At 36.4% G+C, this 22,206-nt stretch overlaps 2 protein-coding genes and 1 pseudogene across 3 annotated transcripts; 1 reads left to right on the top strand and 2 right to left on the bottom strand.

Annotated features, from left to right (window-relative positions):
* Positions 1–1,649: 1,649 nt before the first annotated feature.
* On the bottom strand, positions 1,650–7,066 carry LOC125218962 (L-type lectin-domain containing receptor kinase IX.1-like). 2 transcript variants are annotated; one of them, XM_048120789.2, is made up of 4 exons: positions 5,540–7,063; positions 4,696–5,387; positions 4,505–4,626; positions 1,650–1,902 (listed from the first exon to the last, which is right to left on the bottom strand). In XM_048120789.2, exons 1-3 carry the CDS (start codon positions 7,000–7,002, stop codon positions 4,547–4,549), a joined length of 2,235 nt encoding a protein of 744 aa, XP_047976746.1. In that variant the 5' UTR covers positions 7,003–7,063; the 3' UTR covers positions 1,650–1,902; positions 4,505–4,546. The 2 variants fall into 2 exon arrangements, with proteins under 2 accessions (XP_047976746.1, XP_088912907.1); XM_089056781.1 differs by having other exon boundaries at positions 4,505–5,387; positions 5,540–7,066.
* A 4,392-nt stretch (positions 7,067–11,458) lies between these two features.
* Positions 11,459–14,424, top strand: LOC125185650 (carotenoid cleavage dioxygenase 8 homolog B, chloroplastic-like; annotated as a pseudogene).
* Positions 14,425–18,030: 3,606 nt separating this feature from the next.
* On the bottom strand, positions 18,031–20,536 carry LOC125200487 (MADS-box transcription factor 27-like). Its single transcript, XM_048096759.2, has 5 exons — positions 20,447–20,536; positions 19,035–19,096; positions 18,404–18,503; positions 18,221–18,262; positions 18,031–18,144 (listed from the first exon to the last, which is right to left on the bottom strand). Exons 1-5 carry the CDS (start codon positions 20,534–20,536, stop codon positions 18,031–18,033), a joined length of 408 nt encoding a protein of 135 aa, XP_047952716.1.
* Positions 20,537–22,206: the final 1,670 nt, after the last annotated feature.

The following is a 22,206-nucleotide window of genomic DNA, read 5'->3' as shown; positions in this document are numbered from 1 at the left end:
TTTTCTTTTTATTATTAAATACTTACAATTGTGAGTAATAAACACTTTGATTGAGAGTTATACACTTTTCCATAAACACTTTGAGAGTGAGAGATATATACACTTCCCATCTTTGGAAGTTTGCCACATGTGAGCGCATGAATTCAAGGTGTTCCACGAGTTAGTAATGAAAGTGGACTAATAAGCCTTGCTTGATTTGATTGTGTTAATTCATGCTTAATCTATTCTTACATCTTTTGAGACAGTTATGACGTCTAGTACTTGTGCATTCCGTACGTCTATTCTAGTATCTTTATTGTTTTGTTCGAGAACAAACAAAAATGTAAGTTTTGGGGTAGTTGATACGCTCGGATTCTGCACGGTTTTAAGGCCATTATTTGGTCCGTTTTGAATATCAAAGTTGCATAACATGTCCATTATTTGCATATTTTATATAGTACATTTTGGTATTTTGACATGTTTTGTGAGAAATGTGTACATTTGAGCCTAAAAAGGGAGTCAAAACGCGAAGTAGGAAATATGAGTTTCAGGTAGCATCCAGCGACCGCCAGGAAGTGCATGGAAACAGCCACCAAAGAGTCAGAAGCTTCGGGATTAATGCGCGGCGACCGTCAGCCAAGGTGCGGCGGTCCGCCACAAAAACATGGCACAAGACAGCCTCTGTTCAACTCATTTTTCCGGCGATCCTGAAGTCCGATCAGGGCTTTCTACATGTCATTCTCTTCATCTCGAAAGAGTTTTGTGGAGAAAGTTTTGGTTGTTCTACCAAAGTCGCGCAAAACTATCAAATGCAGTCTCGGCGGAAATTTAAAGAAGAAAAGAAGACATTACCTTGTGAAGCCAAATCTTTTCCTTCTACTATGGGGAACAAAAATTCCATTTTTACTATTTCTTAGAGGAAACTATTTACCAAATTTAAATCCTTTCAAGCCTATATATAGCCCATAACCTACTTAATAGAATTCACCAATTCATAGCCCCCAAAAGGGGAGCCTTCATAGCTCCTCCTCCAACCCTAATCCTTCAGCTAAATCCTCTTTTTGCAACATATTTTCCAGAGATTAAAAGTTAGAGTACTTCATTGTGCAAGGAGTTGCACATGTTTCATTATGACATGGTGTTGAGATTCAGGTCGATGCTTTGTTGAGAATTTCATTATGAAACTGCATATATAAATTGTCAGTAGTATAGCAATAATTCCGAAAAAAAAAATTGTTGACATTGAAAAAGAAAATTTGATACTGCATCAATTTGCTGACATTCATTGACATTCGTTGCAATAAAAATTTGAAAAAATTTGTCGTAGATAGTAACATTTGATAAATGTGTTGATATGTTATTGACATCAGCGAAAAATTATAGATATTGTTGTAGACACTGAATAGAAATTATGGTTGAATGCAATATCTTTCTAAAAATATGAATATTGATAGTTTGGGAGATTAGAGATAAATTAGGGACGAATTATTGACTTTTCACACGGTATAAATGTCACGACCGCCCTTCTAGGGTTAATAAAGGCGAGCGATCACGACCTAAAAGGACTTAAATGCAACAAGGAAAAGGACTAGGGTTTCATTTAAGGGTTTGACCAAAATATTAAATAGTCATTTAACAACAAGAATAGAAGTCAGAGTACGCCTTAGTAATTAAACCCAAAGGAAATCAACTAGTATTAAAATTCATTCAAAACAACAAGGGCTTAAAGCAATCCCAGAACATATCGGGTCTTAAGTTCTAATAAGAAGGAAATAGTTTCAAAATCAACCAACTATTTTAAGCGGAAGCATCCAAGAGAATAGTGAGATCATGTACGAAGACACAACGACACTCGGAGTTTCAAGACAACCATAAGATTTAGTTTAGTTGCTCAACCCCACCAGTCACCCGTCGCCGCTTAACCTGCACATAGGGAAACACATGCATGACTGAGTACTATAAAGATACTCAATGGACTCATGCCGAAAATAATTTATCAAAAATAATAGTTTATCATGCCACCATTTGGTGACCACCGGGTTTTAGCTTTAGAAAGGCCCGAGGTACTCAAAATAGTTTCCATTTCAAAAGTCGACTGATCAGTCATTTTTTCATAGACATTTTACCATATCTGCACAGACCAAGCCACTAGACCGGCCAACCCGTACGCTGACACTCGGTCTACCATAAGTGTACACTAATCCAAGTAGGGTTTGCGGCCCTACGAGGATCCGAATTCAATTTAAATAAGAATGGCATGAGCCACATCAGATAGGCACGTTAAAACAAAGAACGGCATGTAAAACATAGATTTCATTCTCATCAATAAAGATTTAGAATATTGTCCTTATTTTAAAAGAAAGCCCACCTCAATTGTTCAAAGTTCAAGTACTTTCTTCCCTTTGCTATCACGCTTCGCGCGCGAGTTATCACCTTTAGATCATATATGTGTGTGTGTGTGTGTGTGTGTGTGTGTGTGTATACCATGAATTAGTCTCATTCAACGAATCCAAAATCATGCATGCCCCCAAACGTTCCCCTTACCACTTGTTTATTTTATCTTCACACTCACAATAAAAGCATGTTCATCATATTATTTGATCCATACTTCAAACTTCAGATCTACCATTAATACATAGCTACACACGAGTGCTCTTCACAAACACACATCACACGCGCACACACACGTGCTACACACGCACGCACACACGTCGACACACACACACAGACACACACATACTTCTCATTCACCAACTAGATTTTCCCCTTTTCGCTCAATCTATATACATGAGGGTTCAAGAACACCGATTAATCGGTTGGATGAGAAAAGATAGACCAAAAGTACATTTCTTGATAGGAACGAACGGTAGAACAAAGTATTAGCCTTGATTCTTCAAGAATTCTTGAGTTTCTACTTCAATTCATTGCAAAGAATGAAGAGATCTTGAATAAAATAGAAAATAAGCTGAAGAAGGGTGGAAGAGAGGAAAGTGGCGTGAGGGAAAGAGAGGAGGCGTGTGATGATAGTGGCTAGGGTTAAGTTTTTCTCATGTATTTATAATAAAGGTTAAGAATTTAATCCCACGGTTAATAAATAAAGATTTGGAAGATATGTGGGAGGAGAATGGCGTGAATTATGGGGAGAAATAAGGGGATTTCAAATTCTATGCTAATTAATTAGCATATGAATTAATTTTCACGGAGTGAAATAAAATATCATGGAGCAGAATAAAATAATAAATTGATTTTTGCCTATCAATTATGTGTAGGATTTTTTAAAAATTTTCACGGAGAGAAAGATATTACGGAGCAGGATAAAAATAATAATTTCCCCCAATAAAATAAGGAAATAGGCGATTTTATGCTTCCTCCACCAAGAATAAATTTCAAATCTTAATTTGAATAAGGTAAGACAAGATTTGCTAGGATATTTGAATTTATTCATGGAAGGGAATAAATAAAGGATGGAAGGGAATAAATAAATGATCAATAAATGAAATAAAATAATTCTCTTCCCCCTTAAATAGGAGATTTTCGAAATCTCCTTGGGAATAACATGGGGTCGATTTTCTCATGAAGAAAATAAAGAATAATTGGTTATTGGATTTAATTTGGATAAATATCCCAAGCAATAAATTAAATCCCGAAAAATAGAATTCTTTCCCAATAATGATAGTGGTCGAAAATTCCAAGAAGATGGGTAAGATAATTATTGATGATCCAATTTAATCTCACTCACCCTTAGAAAAAATAATCCATCGCAATAAGTTTCACCCCGCATCAATTATTCAAACAATCACGTCACAAATTCAACGGAATCTGTCATTCCAGATCCACGTCACATATTCAACGGAATTGACTAGTCAATCCAAATTCCAATTCCGACTCAAAAATTACATCACCACAGAAAAATCATTTAATAATTTCACTTATCAATTAATCCACATACTTTACGGCATTAAAAGCATTTAATGCAAAAATTTTATGGCTCGAAAATTAGGGTTCGAAAAGTGGAGCGTTACAATAAAATTAGGGGTGCATATAAAGATAAAAAAAATTGAGTTCCATATATACCCCCTGTTGATGGAAATAGTATTGTCTGTTTACATCAAAAATCAAGACATTACTAACCGTTGATTAATTACAATTAGTGGGTAGGATTAAAAGTTGTAAAGTTTGTATTATGGAGGGCTTGTATTCCATATATATAGGTTTGTTCTCTTAAGAGGGAGGCTCGTGCCCCTTAAGATCATCTCTGATAATATTCTAAAACTCAAAATAGAGTAGGAAAATAGTTCTATTATAGGTTTTTTGACGAAGAAATACTCATTTTTGTATTTACAATAAAATAAACTAAAATATTTTTTATACCTTATAAGTATAATGAGTAAGTGGATAAAAAAATATTCTTTTAAGCAAGTGGAAAGAGTAAAATAGCAATTTATTTAAAAATACATTTAATATATATAAATAAATTCATACGGTTATGATACTGAAATATTTTGATATTTTTTTGATACAGTACCTGCGGTATTTCAGTATTTTTCTCCACCTTTGTACTCTCATCTCATCTCGAAAATAATAGCGATGAGGACGCAGAAACAGATGCACCCGAAGAAGAAGTGGCCGTCGAGCCACGACTATAACCTGAAGACGAATAAGTCGCATCAGATGCATAAATCAAAGACGAAATACTAGATGGCAGCGGCAGGGTACCATAAGCAGGCGCCGGCATTTTGGATGGTAGCGGCGGCAGCACCCCTTCAAACGCTAGAACCCGCACCACCTCCTTCATTGACGGCCGGAGCCTGTCAACCGGATGCGCGCACCACAACCCCACCGCCATCAACCTCTCCATCTCCCTCTCATCATACCCTCCACACTCCTCCAACCTCACATCCGCAGCCTCCAACGGCCGCCCCGTCCCGTACAACTCCCATACCCACCCCACCGTGCTCACCTGCTCCGATATGGGTTGCCTCCCTGTCGAAATCTCCAGGGCCACTATCCCGAAACCGTACACATCCGACTCCTTGCTCGCCCTTCCCGTCGTTAAGCACTCAGGCGCAATGTAGCCAATCGTGCCGGCCAGGATCGTCGTCTGCAACGCCTTGTCATGGTCGACGAGCCTGGCCAGCCCGAAGTCGCCTAGCTTGGCATTGAAGGTCGAGTCGAGCATGACGTTGCTCGACTTGATGTCCCGGTGGAGCACGCACTGCTCCCACTCCTCGTGCAGGTACAGCAGCGCCGCCGCGAGCCCCCGCGCAATCTTGAACCGCGTCTCCCAGTTCAAAGGGGGATATTTTTTTTTGAACAGGTGAGAGTCTAAGCTGCCTTTTGGTTGGAGTTCATACACCACAAGGAGCTCACACCTCTCATGGCACCAGCCTATGAGTTGTACGAGGTTCCTGATGTACAAAATGACATTTTCTAGTGATGTTGTTTTGAACATTATTAAAAGATGTCCGTTTGAAAATAAAATTGGGGAAATTTTGAAACTGAAAAACGACCAAATTCATCACTTCCAGTTACAGACAACACGGTCGATTTATGTTTATACCTGTGGCGAAGCCGGCTGATGATCGTCACTTCCGACGCATACTCCTTCTTGCCTTGCTTCGAGGTCTTGGAAACTCGCTTCACCGCGACGTCTAGATTCTTCAAGAAGCCTCGGTAGACGCCGCCAAAGCCGCCCTCACCTAGCTTCCTTTCCTCCGCAAAATTACCCGTGGCAGCCGCAAGCTCTCTGTAGGAGAATCTTCTAGGCCCACTCCCCTTCTCAAAATCCATCTCTATAGCCGAAACATCCCCGCCCTCACCTAGCTTGCTTTCCTCAGCAAAATTACCCCTGGCGGCCGCAAGCTCTCGGTAGTTGGATCTTCTAGGTCCACTCCCCTTCTCAAAATCCATCTCCAGAGCCAAAACATCCCCGCCCTCACCTAGCTTTCTTTCCTCCGCAAAATTACCCCTGGCGGCCGCTAGCTCTCCGTAGTTGATTCTTCTAGGCCCACTCCCCTTCTCAAAATTCATCCCCATAGCCAAAATTTTTCTCCCTCTTCTTTTCCTTCTCCATAGCCAGCATCCCACCAAAACCAGCCCAACCGCTGCCGCCATAGATAAACCCGAAATCAACCCAACTGCTACAGCCGTAGATAAACCTGCAATCAACCCGACCGGTTTCCCCGCCGGTTCGGGGTCCGGGCCGGTGACATTAGATGCCGTATCTTCGACATCCAGAGTGGAACTGAAACTCCATGACTTGACATTGTTTGTCTGGAAGCAGTCTCCAGTAGCTGCGGAGAAGCCGACAGCGACAAACTCTGGTAGAATATTCCGGAGATCTATAGTGTATTCAACACTCGAGTAATAAGGCTGTGAATCTTGTACAACATCAGTAAAATTCACTCGAAATTTCATGTTTGAAGAATTATAACTAATCCAAACATCAGTTACATCCCCCTCCGTCAGATTGCTTCCCCACGGCGCATACACGGTGGAGTTCAGAGACCTCACGTCGATCCCCACGTGCTGGCCGACGAGCGGCGGGTCGCAGTCATTAGAGAATGTGTCGAATTCGACCGCCACGAACGGGAATTCGGATGCGTTCGCGGGGGCATAGCAGGAGCCGAGGCCGAGGCCGGAGCCGGAGGAATTTGGCGGGATGGGGGAATCGAACGGAGCCAGGAAAAACGCGAGCCCGTCGGCGGCGCAGACGTGCGGGTTATAGGCCTGGATGACGAAGGAGAAGTGGGTGTCGAAGTCGGTCAAGTTGCCGGTGGCCTTGTCCCAGAGGTGGAGGGGATCGGCGTAGGTGGCGCGGCCGGTGAGTTCGATGCCGTCGCTGCTCTTCTCGTTGTTGGTGACCTGGAGTCCTTCTGTGGATATATAGGCGTCGCCTTTGATCATGATCTGGAGGTTGGTCTCGTCAGTCGTGATGGCGGGGAGGTTGAAGGAGAGAGGAGAGGCAGTGGAGGTTGTGATAAGGAGAAGGAGATAGATTGAAATTGAACAGTAAGGCGCCATTGATGGATAGCTGCTGCTTCTTCTTTTGCTGTGGAAACCTCACCTCTTATAAATAACCTTCATATACTCTTGTTTTTTCTTAAACGACGCTGACTTATCGAAAAGATCTTTGTACGGTAACGATATCAATTTATAGTATATACTAAAAAGTTTGTTACTCATATATAATCCCACTTTAGGAGTCCTGATTGAGTACGGCATGGGTTTTAAGAGATGTAAAAGAAAACTGGTGAAAAAAGATAGTGGAATGTGGGGTCTTACTTTTTTATATTAGTTTTATAATAAAATGTGATATATATTAGTTTTATAATAAAATGTGAGTAGAAAAATGTTAGTGGAATGTGGAGCCTAATACTCTCTCCATTCCATAGTAATCGGGGCATTTCTTTTCGGCACGGAGATTAAGAAAAACTGTATTAGATGAGTTAAGTAAAGGGAAAATAAAGTAGAAAATGAAAAAGGTAGAGAGATGAAGAGAGAAAAAAGTATTCCATGTGTCCCATTAGAAATGTAACATTTTCCTTTTTAGTTTGTCCCATTAAAAACGAAATATTTCCTAAAATGGAAACATCTCTATCTCTACTCTTTCATCTCTCTTACTTTACTCTCTCTTCATTAACTCACAAAACAACACTACATAAAAATCCGTGCCGATTTCCAAATGTTGCATATTTAATGGGACGGAGGGAGTAAGAGAGAGTAAAGTAGGTGTGGAAAAATGTGTTGACTTTTATCAAAAAGAGAAATGACTCTAATGCTATAAAACGTACCAAAATGACATAATAACTCTATTACTATGGAATGGATGGAGTACTATTTATGGAATATTCCAACCGAGACTCCTAAAGTGGGACACCTAAAAATGGTAAACCAGGACTCCTAAAGTGGGACGGAGGGAGTATTGAGTTGTTGGTATGGTACTCTCTCCGTCTGTGAAATGTTGTCCAGTTTTGCTATTTTTGCCCGTCCGTGAAAAGTTTTCTGTTTTGTTTTTTTCTATTTTTAAATAAAGTACTCCTGTTTTGTTTTTCTCTATTTTTAAATAAAGTACTCCCTCCGTTCTCTTATAGTTGAGGCGAAACTTTTCAGCACGGAGTTTTAAAAAAGGATGGAATGTTGAGTGTGTTAAATAAATAGATAAAACAGTAGAAAGAGAAAGGTAAAGAGAATAAAGTAGAGAGAATAAATTAAGAAACGTAAAGTAAGAAAGAGAAAAAAGTTACTCCTTCTGTCCCATAAAAGTTGAGTCACTTCGTTCTATGCACTCGTTTTGAAAAAAATCATAATAAATAGCTAAAGTGGATAAATTTAAAAATAATGTAGAAAAGACTCTTATCTACGTTATTCTCGATTTTACTTTACTATTTATCCATTGTAACTACTATTTATTATGATTTTTTTAAAACGAGTGCAAAAAATGAAGTGACTCAACTTTTATAGGATAGAGGGAGTACTATATTTGGAAATGACTCAATTATGAGAGAACCAACGGATGGAGTATATTTTTTATTAACTCTTCGTATTCATATTCTATATATTATAGTAATTCACATTTCTTAAAATCCGCGTCAAATCAAACTTGGACAATATTTTATGGACGGACGGAGTATACAATAGGATAGTTTCCGTAGTTATAATGATACACCTCTAGACCTTGCTGATTTGGATCCATTTTTATCCCTCAATTACTTCAAATCTTTTTTAAATCTAATTTTAAAACTCTTTTTCATTTATTTAACACCAAACTGAGAGAATGAACGATTCAACTGAACTTGTCGTGTGAAGATAGCTGCCAACTCGTCGTTGTATGAGTTTGGAAACTGAAAGCTTTTTATCTTGGACTAATATAATGGCAACAAGTCAGAGATAGCGACCTAAGTCTTCTACTATTGGTTGCATGTTACTATTTTCATTTTCTTTACGTTCAATGTTAAATACAGTAAATCATTTTTATTTTGATAAAAGAAATCAATTAGTTTGATCTTTCTTATTTCATATTCATTTGATTAAATATAAAATATTTATTTTTCGAAACGTTCAAAGTTAAATACTGTAAATCATTTTTATTTTCATAAAAGAAATCAACTAGTTTGATCTTTCTTATTTCATATTCATTCGATTAAATATAAAATATTTATTTTTCGAAACGAGACTTTGTATAGTGAATATTATTTTGTGAATTAAGTGAATAGAGAATAAAGTAAGAGAAAAAAATAATAATAAATATTGTTTATTTAATGGGATAACACTCGAAGAAAATGCGTTTATTTTTAATGAATCCACTTAATATAACTAATTAAATACGGCATGGACCCACACGGCATATTACTCATGGACTTTTTCAACGGATCTTCTTCAACTTGTGACTTGTTTTTATTTTAGCTACCGAGTTAATAAACATAATTATGAAAGCTACTATACTTTAGAAGAAGACGAGGAAGAGCTGAGATTTGGCCATTAGCAACGACTGTCCCTTTAATAAACATAATTATGAAAGCTACTACAAAAAAAAGGCTATTTACCGAGCACCGTTCACAAACACGGTTAAATGTGCTCGGAAAATAGTGAGCACCTTCAAATTTGCTCGGCAACATACCGAGTACTATTGAAGGTGCTCGGCAATATCATAAACGGAAGTGTTAATTGCGAGCAATTTCGAGTAAGTCAACGTGCTCGGCCTGACAATCAATCAATAATGGCAAGCACCATTTATGTGCTCGGGGAATAGCGAGCACAAATGATGTGCTTGGAATATATTAAAATAAACACATATCAATATTTTTAAGAGATGCCGAGTACTGTGTAAGTGCTCGGAAAAAGCCGAGTACCATGTACTTGCTCGTAATAAAAATTAATAATTATTCAACAACAAGAAGGATTTAAAACATTATAAATATTACATATCAATATTTTGAAGCAATCCAATACCTCGTAAAATTTGCATATGGATCCTTCACTATAAATGTGCATGAAAATATTAAAATTTATTTTAATAATAAAATATTTTTAAGACATGTCGAGCACCATATAAGTGCTCGGACAAAGACGAGTACCATGTACTTACTCGGAAAATTTAATAATAATTATTCAATAACAACAAGGATTTAAACATTATAAATATTATAATATTAATATTTTGACGCAATACAATATCTCGTAAAATTTGCATATGGATCCTTCACCATAAATGTGCATGAAAATATTAAAATTTATTTTAAACATAAAATACCAATATTTTTAAGACATTTCGAGCACAATATATGTGCTCGGGAAATACCGAGTACCATGTACATGCTCGGAAAAATTTAAAAAATTATAATTAATAATTATTCAACAACAATACGAATTTAAACGACTTAGTATAATCATTCAATGTATGTTAAATGTAGACTTGTATAATTATTCAATGATGTCTTAAGTATTTTCAAGCGAGCACCTGTAAAGTGCTCGGAAAATCCGTAACACCATTAATGTGCTCGCCAAACAAAAAACTTTTATAATTATTCAATGGATGTCAAAAGTAGACTTGGAAAATAAAATTTATTTTAAACATAAAATACCAATATTTTTAAGAAATGCCGATGTGCTCTGCATTTTCCAAGCACATATGCAGTGCTCGGAACAATTGTATACAATATTGATGTTTCATGTTCAAAATAAATTTTAATATTTGTGGTGAATGATCCACAAATTTTTTATATGTAAATTTTTCGAAATATTTCTATGACTAATAAAAAATATTGAAATATTTTAAATTGTTATTGTTGATAAATAATTAGTATTAATTATATTTTTTTAGGATTTCCGAGCACTTGTATAGTGGTCGGCATTTTCCAAGCGCATACGGAGTGCTCGGAACAATTGTATACAATATTGATATTTCATGTTCAAAATAAATTTTAATATTTGTGATGAATAATCCACAATTTTTTGTATATACAAAGTTGTACTATTTGATACTCCATAATAACCCATCAAACAATTCCCCCTATAGTATTTTTTACAATGATACTATATTTCAAAGAATCGAAATGATATGAAGTTGACAATCGAGATGAAGATTTGAATATGGAGTATATTAATTAAACTACACTATCTGTAGAAGTAGAAGCCAGGATTTTGAAACTATCATAGGAGTAGAATGTTTAAATGCATGCGTATATAGGTAGTATTTCCAAGAAGATTTATTAATAGTATTATTACATTATAGAAGTTGGAAGGTTTTCAATTTTAATATTAATTAGTATACATCAAGTATTTCTCCCACAAAGAGTGCATGATTTTATAGTGAAATGGAATCACACCATAGCTAGTTCCCATATAAAATTACATTCCACATAGTAAAATTTATTAATTGCCAACCGTAATTAGCATCTATAAATACGTTTGCTTCTATTCACCAGAATCACAATCAAACATATAGCAAGTCTTTTATAATTTTAGCATCAATCGAGCAATGGCTTCCCTTAGAATTTCTCCCATTGTTGCACCCTTCAATCAGTCGAAAAGAAGATTGGACAGCACTCATAGTCATCGAGGCAAACATGACCAGTCTTGTTCAAAATCGTTGTTATTCGGGAAAACTTTCCTGAATAGTAGTGTTTTGAATGAGAATAGGCAATTGCTAACAATCCTCAAAAGTAGCTACAAATGAAGTTGTTGCAAAGGAAGCTGAAAGTAATGATGAGAAGACACATGTTGCTTTTACTAGTGTAAGGCAAGAGAGATGGCAAGGAGAGCTTCAAGTTGAAGGAGAAATTCCTCAATGGCTGGTATGTATAATGTACAATATACTATGTACTTTTTTTAAATATATGTATACGGGCTTTTCATCTAGGGAAATTGGTCTCTAAAACCATGAACTTTGCCCAAAATTTGGTATTTCCCATGAACTTTGAAATTGGTATATAATATCACGAACTTTGCATTTTGTTTGGTATTTCCCATGGCATGTTTATTACTATATTTGACTAACTTACGAGGCTTTTATCATACTTGACACAATTAAATCAACGTGGTTTTCAACGTGACTTTTAATGCTACATGTTATGAACTTAAAAAGTAGTTTCAAATATTATAAAACATATCACGGTTGCCTATGTTAAATAAGATTTTTGATGAAAATATCTTATTTGAGTGAGTTTGGGAAATACCAAACAAAATGCAAAGTTCGTGATATTATATACCAATTTCAAAGTTCATGGGAAATATCAAATTGTGGACAAAGTTCATGGTTTTAGAGACCAATTTCCCTTTCATCTATGCAAAACTAGATTTAAATACGGAAACGCAGAACAATATCATGCGTAGGGCATTTTTAGGTCATAGCTAGTCTATTTTTAGGTCATACTAACATTGTTAGTATGACCTAAAATGATCTTAACGTAACATTAAACACAAATCTTATAATATGATCTAAAACTGCTTAATTATGATCCCACGTGTTTTGGGTTAATTGTTGACCATTAGATCATCTAATCCTAGGGCCAAGATTTGGGTTGCATTTTGATTCAAACACATAGTACTTTTGATCATCTTCCTATACGTATATATATTTTTACTGGCTACTCAAATACTAGCAAAATTCTAATGTTTTATACTATGAATGGGGTTGGACTATTACCAGCGCCATGTATATAGTTAGTTACATGCTAGTCTAATACCAAAATATATTTATTTTTCAGAATGGGACATATCTAAGAAACGGTCCGGGAGTATGGCACGTTGGAGACTACAACCTCCAGCACCTGTTCGACGGGTACGCGACCCTCGTCCGTCTCAACTTTGACAGCGGGAGGCTCGTGATGGGGCATCGGCAAATCGAGTCTGAAGCCTACAAAGCTGCCCAAAAGAATCAAAAAGTTTGCTTCCGCGAATTCTCCGATAATGGTCCCAAAAGCGAGAATTTCTTAGACTACATGGGCGACCTAGCTAAGCTCTTTTCGGGTGCTTCCCTTACCGACAATACCATGACCGGTGTCGTTAAGCTAGGGGATGGACGAGTCCTATGCTTGACCGAGACCCAAAAAGGATCCATTCTCATCGACCCCGACACGTTAGAGACGTTGGGGAAGTTCGAGTATACTGACAATTTGGGGGGCCTTATTCAAGCGGCCCACCCAATTGTCACTGATACTGAGTATATTACTTTGTTGCCCGACCTAATCAACCCAGGCCATCAAGTCGTCAGGATGAACCCCGGGACCAATGAGAGGAAACTCATGGGGCGGGTCAATTGTAGGGGCAGGCCGTCTCCCGGCTGGGTCCATTCCTTCCCGGTCACCGAAAACTATGTGGTTGTCCCGGAGATGCCACTTAGGTATTGTCCACAGAATTTGCTAAAGGCTGAGCCCACAGAATTGTATAAGTTTCAATGGCTCCCTGACTCCAAAGCTTACATGCATGTTATGTGCAAAGCTACTGGCAAGACTGTAAGTAATTCTCTTCTTCTTTTTGTTTGTTAAAAAGTATTGTAAAATTGATGTTTTCTTGTTTTATTATTTATGATTTAGGTGGCGAGTGTGGAGGTTCCTCCGTTTGTGACATTTCATTTCATCAATGCTTACGAAGAGACCGATGAAGATGGAAGAGTGACGGCTGTTATTGCTGATTGTTGTGAGCATGAAGCTGATCCTGCCATTCTTCCAAACCTTTCACTCCACAATCTTCGCTCGTTACACGGCCAAGATGTGTTGCCTGATGCAAAGTCTGTTTAATTGTATCTTTTTGTCTCTATTTAGTTAATTTGTTGATTTATGGACTACTAATTAACTACTACAAGTGTTGTTTGTGATTATGAAGGGTTGGGAGATTTAGGATTCCAATTGATGGGAGCCCTAATGGGACATTAGAGGCGGCATTGGATCCAAATGAGCACGGGAGAGGCATGGATATGTGTAGCATTAACCCTAACTTTTTGGGGAAGAAATATCGCTATGCTTATGCTACCGGTGCACAAAGGCCTTGCAACTTCCCAAATACCATTACTAAGGTATTCATTCATTCATTAATTAACTACTCTCATTTCCAATAAGACTTCACTTGTGTTTAATACTCCATAATTTTGTTGTGTAGCTTGATTTAGTGGACAAGAAGGCTAAGAGCTGGTGTGAGGAAGGCTCTATCCCATCTGAGCCCTTCTTTGTGGCTAGGCCGGGTGCCACTCAGGAAGATGATGGTTAGTTTAATTTGCTCTCAAAAATTTATTTCATTTTTTTGTACTACAACTATTATATTATGAGTTGTATTCTAATGCCATATGTACGGATGGTTGCAGGTGTTGTGATCTCCATGGTTAGTCAGAAGAATGGTGATGGATTTGCCTTGGTGTTGGATGGAACTACTTTTGAAGAGATTGCTAGAGCTAAATTTCCCTATGGTCTTCCTTATGGGCTGCATGGATGCTGGGTTCCTAAGAATTGATCTTTTAACTTATTTACTAGTGTTTGGTTTTCACAATGTTGTAAGGGATTACTTATAATCTTTTGTATGTTGTGAGAATGTTTGTCAAGCATTTCTGAATTGTTAAAAACATCTGGGATTTTGTCAATTGCGTTGATTCTGTATCATTTCTCTGATTATATAAAATTATTCGAGCGTTTTATTAGAAACATTAAGTATTTAAGATTATGGTGCATTAGTAATATATTATTAAAAAGTTTAACAAATAGTTTTAAACAAATAGAGGAATGAAGAATGAATATGAGTGGGGACTGCAGAGATAGGTTACGCGCTATATGCTGAGCCAAGGTTGATATTTTTTTTATGAACAACTATTTTAATTAGATATGTTCAATTGTATCCGTAGGTATCCGTAGCATGCTATCTTAAATAAATATTTAGAGTTACTACCAAATTATTTTTAATGATTTTCTTCTCTCAAATTATACCAAACTATCTCTTTTTTATTGTCCAAGATACATATAGTAACTTGTATGTCTATAGTAGTATTAACTATAAACCCTTTATTTCGACAATTATCTATTGTGACATTTCTTTATTTGAAGCAGTAAGACCAATAGATTTTTCCCATGAGTCTATTAGATCATTAATTAGTTCAGTCTATGTAACGTCCCACTTTTTCAAACCCTAATTTTCGGGTTATAAAATTTTTGCATTAAATGCCTTAAATGCTATGATATGTGGATTATTTGATGAGTAATTAATTGCATAGTGTCTTTGAGACCTAATTGCGTATGAGAATTGAGATTGAGTTGAATAGTCAACTTGTTGAAATTATGACGTGGCTATTGAATAGTCAAAGATGTGGAAAATATGACGTGGCCGTTGAAAGGTCAATGCGTTGAGAAAAAGAAGAGGAAGTGAAGAAATGATTGATTTGTTTGATGAATATTTGATGCGGAGAAATATAATTGTGGGTGAATTATTTTCCTAAGGGATGAGTGAGAATTAAATAGGAGCATTATTGTTATGTGGAATTTTCGGCCATCATGATTATTGGAGAAGAAATCCTATTTTTCTTGAATTTAATTATTTGATTGGGATAATTATCCAAATTAAATCCAAAGTCCAAATACTCTATAAATCCTACATGGAATTTTCGAACCACCACTTTGATTTTCCCATGAGATTTTCGAAAATCTCATATATTGGAGAAGAGGGAATTATTTATTTATTTGATCCCTTATTTATTCTATTCCATGAATAAATATAAATATGCTAGAATATCCTAGCATATCTTGCCAAATCTAAGAAGATATTGCATATCCTAATTGAATTAGGATTTGAAATTCAAATCCCTTTTGAGAATCAAAATACACGCCACTTTTGGCTATACTTGGGGAGTTTAATTATTATTTTTCTTGCTCCGTGATATATTATTCTACTCCGCGAAATATTTGAATTTAAATTATAGGCTAATTAAATAGCCTATAATTTTCGAAATCCTCATGCTTCTCAACGGATTTAACGCCAATCTCTATGATATCTCTACCAAATCTTCCAAATCTTGATTTATTTAATTATTGGATATTATTATTTGGCACTCTATAAATAAGAGAGACCCTAACCCTAGAGATCAAGAAACCGGCGCCCACTCCCCCATTATTTTCGAAACTTCTCTCCCCACTCTCTCCAAATTTTCTTCAAGTTTTCTTCAAGATTTCTTCATCAATTGAGAAGAATTCAAATTGGAGTTCAAGATTTTATTGAAGAATCAAGGCTATAACTTGTTTCTACCGACTGTTTTTTTGGAAAAGGTACTTTAATCTTTGATCTCCTCTTCTTCTACCGATTAATCGGTGTTCTTGAGTCCACATGCATTTAGATTGAGTGAAGGGGAAATAAATTGATGAATTTTGGGATGTATGTGTGCAAGTGTGTGTGTGCGAGACCGTGTGTGTATGTGTGCACGCCTCGGTCGGCGTGCACATATGTTGTGATCGTGTGCGTGTGTTGTGTGTGTGGAACACTCATGCGTGACACGATTTAATGGTGAATTTGGAGTTGTTATTTGAATAAAAACAATATGATGATCATACTTTGATTTTGATTGATGATTTTGAAAGTAATCGATGGGAAAAAGGGAAATATGGGAGACATGCATGATTTGAGATCAATGATTGAAACTGATTTGTGATACGCCTAATTTAAAGGTGATACTTCGCGCTTTCAGCGTGATAAACGAGGAGAAGAGAATGCTTTCGAGCTAAGCCAACGAGGTGGGCTTTCTTTTAAAATAAGGACATTGTCCTAAACTGATATTGATGAGAATGAGATAAGTGTTATCATGCCTTGATTTGTTTTGTCATGCCTATCCCTCGTGGCTATGCCACTATTGATTTAATCGAATTCGGATCCTTGTAGAGCCGCAAACTCTACTTGGGTTAGTGTACACCAATGTTAGACCGAGTGCTGGCGTACGGGTCGGCCGGTCTAGTGACCTGGATTGCGGCCGCATTCCTTGTCATGTAGAATGAGGATATGGTAAACGTCGATGTGAAAAATGGTTGCGCGACCGTGATATTTGAGAAAGAATATATTTTGGTGCCTCGGGTCTTTCTAAAGTTAAAACCCCGATGGACACTTGAAAATGACATGATAACTATAATTGTGATAAAACTGTTTTCGGCATGAGTCCACTGAGTATGTTTATAGTACTCAGCCCTGCATGTGTTTTCCCTATGTGCAGGTTGAGCAGTGACGTGCGGGCGGCGGTGTTGAGTAAGGAATAATAAGATGATCTGTTGAAACTCTAAGTGTCGTTGTGTCTCCATACATAGCTACACTTCTCTCTTGATCGCTTCCGCTATATTATGAGAACTTGTGATCTTTGGCTGGGTATAAACTCTTTTAGTACGTGGGAATATTTTTTGAACATGAAACAGATGAGTCTATTTTGGAACCTTTGCTATTTTGGAGCAGTTATTGTGATAGCCTTTTTGGATTTCATTGCTAAGGCATTATTTCTCTCCTATTTAATTGTTCATTAAATGCTTTGGTAAAATCCCTTTTAAAATGGAATCCTAGCCTATGATCTTTGATGCATTTAAGTCCGCTTAGTTAACGATCGCCGCATTTATTATACCCTAGATGGGCGGGTCGTTACAGTCTATAAAACTGCAAGTCGATTCATACACGTTCTCATTAGTCACAAGTCACTACCATTTGGATCATAGGCTCTCTCTCAATTAAAACACCATATATTACAAATGAAAAACTCATCCCAAGAGATGATGAGTATATTAGACGGAATTATAGCTCATTTATTTTATAAACCCCACACAAATTGCTTTATACAACCAATGTGAAAATCATCAAATCAGTACGTGAAGGTACCACTATCAATTTACAAACTGATCAATGACTTTAGCTAGGGTTGTGTATCCATCATGCTTGCTACCTTAATGCAGTTGAAGCCTGTTGAAGCAACCAATATTATACACATGCTTGATAGTATATACTACTTTCGTCTCGCGATAAGTGATAGTACATTTATTTTGGGCATGCACATTAAGAAAATGGTATTTGATGAGTTAATTAGATAAATGAAGAGAAAAGAAAGTAAAATTACCCCAAGTTGACTACATCTGGTTTGTTCCTTTTCTGAAGCTCTGCATTCTCTTGACTTACAATGTGTATCTTCTTGTGTAGTTCTAAATTTTCTTGTTGAGTGAGGTTCGCCTGAGACAGGAGTGATAAGTTTATTCAAGAACATTACACAGTTGGAGATATGTGGACTTCTCACAAGGATATATACCTTCAAGTGTAGCTCTTTGATCTCCTCCCTCATCGTTTGTTCCTACCAGAGAGGATAATTAGGGATACAATCTCATTCATTGAAGTGTACAACTTATATGTATAAAGAGACTAATCATACGGATATTTAAGTTGATATCGTTTTATTTTATATTTTCAATATAAATATCTGACTAGTTTTTACCTTCCTCGTTCGCACTCCTTTTAGACTCTTCTCGAGTTGATTTTCAAGATTTTGGAGGTCCTCAACGCTCAATCCTGAAAGCTCTTTTCCTAAAAGCTGCCTGTACATACTCACCGGGAAAATGCATGTGGTATGCTTTTAGACATACTTGGTATGATAGAATGAAATAAAGGTAGAATAATAGGAAATGATTGACAAACTCAAAATAATTCATCTACTTAGTATGCATAAGAAATACAAATGGAAACAATAACAAAATGGAAATTTGTTCGCAATTATTTTAGTCCTAGATCAATTTTTTTGGTAAAATGGTACTATTTGATATAACAGCTCGGAAATCATACATGCACATTACTGCCATTGAGTTAAACAATGTTTTTTATTCATACATAAAACGATGTTGTTTGATTGAAATATCAACAATATATTACAGACATGAGATGAGTCCACATTCTTTTGCCGTGGGATAATTGCAAATAAATCCAAAATTTATGTTTTTTAGAATGGTTTATAAAGTTGTTGGACATATCATAATTGGACCAAACATTTTGATTTTTCCGGCAATTTGTCCTTGATTTTAGTGCACATACACTTCACTCTATTGCTACTACATATGGAAATTTGGACATACCTGCGGCATTGTTGCAAGTACTGCAGTTGTTTCCTCAAGCTTGATGCTTCCCTCTGCCAAAACTGCAACAAAGACAAAATGGAATGGCCATATTTCTGCCGACACTAAGGCTATGTTGAACCCAAAAATCTTGAAAGGTCTTAAAATGGATCACTTATTACCTACACATATACTACGTATGCAACTAATTATAGCAACTAATTTCAACTAAGCCATATACTCCCTTCATCTCTATTTAATCATTTTTTTACTTTATTCTCTCCTTATTAACTCACAAAACAACATTACATAAATTCATTTCTAACGGGGCGGAGGGACTACATACTATGTCCTTCTACGAAAATTAGTCTTAACAGTGAATGACACAATTTTTAATGCAAAAATGGTAAAGTAAGAAAGAGATAGAAAAAATAAGTGGTTAAAATATTGTAAGTAGAAAATGACACTCATGAGAAATCTAACATAAATAGATCAAGAGTAATTTTGATGAATGCACAAAAATGGAAAAATAAGACTACTTTTTTGAGGCAGTACAATTTAGTTTGATGAAAACTCACTACTGATATATCCTTTAACTAGCCCCATATTGTAATGGAAGGAATGGAACATCAATTGTGTCACAAAACCTAGTTTGATCAGCTGGAAGATTAGGTAAGTTATAAAAACCTTTTTATATAAAGCTAAAACCCTAAACTCCAAATACTAGTAGTACTTTCTAGCAAAAGGGCTTGTCATATGACTCATATCATATATTGATATAGATTCATTAATCCCATTTTTCCTTTTTAGTTTTAGGGCATATAACATATAGTACTCCCTCCGTCCCATGTTACTTGCACTATTGCTTTTCGGCTCGTCACAAACTCCTTACATTATTTGTAGTTTAAGTTAGAACTGATCCATTTAATTAATACTCCCTCCGTCCCATTAAAAATGAAACGTTTTCCTTTTTTGTTTGTCCCATTAAAAATGAAACGTTTCCTAAAATGGAAATAACTCTATCTCTACTTTTTCATCTCTCTTACTTTACTCTCTCTTCTTTAACTCACAAAACAACATTGCATAAAATCCCGTGCCGATTTCCAAATGTTTCATTTTAAGTGGGACGGAGGGAGTATGTTAAATTAAGTTAAGAGGTCCTTTATTAAGTGATGTCTCATTACAGTTAATATTCTAATCTAATTAGACTAAAAAATCAATCCCAAATTTACGGCCTAAAATGAAAAGTGCGAGTAACATGGGACGGGGGGAGTATTACTTAAAATTGTGATGATATCAACTCTACTCAATCATGACCTAAAATATTCACAAATATATTGCTTTTCTTGAAGATGCAATTCACATATTATTTCCATTGTTCATTTACAAATTTTATTAATGCTGAGAATTAAGTGGGAGTAGAATAAGTGTACCTTGATCTCAGCAGTAGGATTGATGAGATGATAATTGTCCTCTGTCAGCTTCGCGTATCTTTCTATCACCGATCTCATACTGCTAAACATTATCTGTAACAGCCCGCCCTCCTAGGGTATAATAAATGCGGCGACTGCTACCGAACGGACTCGGAGAAATGAACAAGGGCTAGGGTTTCATTTAAAGAATGTTGACCAAAAGATTGGAAAGAAACTATCATAGTGTTTAAAGCAATAACTTAACCTTGAAACTCGAATAAGAAAAAGGAAGGTGTAATAAATGACGTTCAACAATGTCAAGAGTATGGCATAGTTTTCCAAGATAGAAACCACAAGATAGTCTAAAGCCTCTAACTCGAAAGGAGAGTGCGAAATATTCGAAATAAACATAAGTGTATCAAAACTCAGCGGAAAACGACCAAGAGAAAGAATAGCTATGTATGAAGACACAACTACGCTTGAAGTTTCAAACATCCATCTTAATTAATTATCATGCTCAACACCCGCCACCGCTCGTCATCATTCAACCTGCACATAAGGAAAACACATGCAGGGCTGAGTATTTTGAAATACTCAGTGAGCTCGTTGCCAAAACATTTTATAAGTTATGCCACCCTTACCAAGTGAACTCGAGTTTTACAATTTATCAAATAAAATATCATCGAGTATCACAAAATATTTTCATAGATTGGCCAATCAAATATCTCCCATTTTCTCATCAAATTCCACAATCACAATCACATCCAAGGTGCGACGAAAGTGTGGCCACACTTTTCGCTCACGAGACCGGCCGGCTAGCAAGGACGGCTCACGATCCCCTCGTGTACACAGCCTGGTAGGGTTTGCGGCCCGTACTCAGACCCGAATTCGTATAACATATCCAAAACCTTGGCCCAATGGAGCGAACTCACAAACTAGGCTTCAGGCACAATATCACAATAAAACAAATATAGGCATGGCATAACAGTTAAACCACCCTTATAGCACCAATCAATATTTTGCAAGAAATAAAGGAGTTTAAGAATAAAGCCCACCTCGACTGCTTAGTTTTCAAGTAGTTTCGCTTTTCCGTTATCCGGCTTCGCAACCAAAGTTTCACCTTTTAATCACGTAGGCACATATCACAAATTAGGTTCAATACTACTCTTACTCATGCATGTCTCATTACTTTTCCCTCTTCCCAACGATTTATCTTATCATTACTAATTAATCAAGATCATGTTTATCACACAAGATTATTTAACCATCAAACACACACCATACAAACACTACACACACACGTCGCATACACACACACACACACACGCCACACACACATACACGACACACACACATACATGTTCCCACACCCCTTTTTATCCTCTTTCACTCAACCAAGATGCATGAGGGTTCAAGAAGACCGATTAATCGGTTAGAAGAAGAAAAAGAAGAAGAATAAGAATAACTCTTAGACAAAATACCTTTTAGAGAAAAAACGATCGGTAGAAAACAAGTATTAGCCTTGATTCTTCAAAGTTCTTGGATTAAACTTCAATTCTTCTTCAAAAGATAGCAAAATATTGGAGAGTAGAAGAAGAAAATTTGAGAGTGTATGGGGGAGGGTTTCGAAATTTATGGGGGCTAGGGTTGGGGTTTTGGTTCTTATTTATAGAGCTCAACAAGATCTTTAGGTAATTAGAATAGAATATTTGGTAAGATTTTATTCTACACCATAAATAAAATAATATTGTGAAGTAGGGAAGAAGAAATAACAAAAATAA

Source organism: Salvia hispanica, chromosome 1, assembly GCF_029641045.1.
Source record: "Salvia hispanica isolate PSC_SH4W2 chromosome 1, Shi_PSC_v1, whole genome shotgun sequence".
In the NCBI taxonomy this organism is placed as follows: Eukaryota; Viridiplantae; Streptophyta; class Magnoliopsida; order Lamiales; family Lamiaceae; genus Salvia; species Salvia hispanica.
This window is presented reverse-complemented; position numbering and strand designations above follow the sequence as displayed.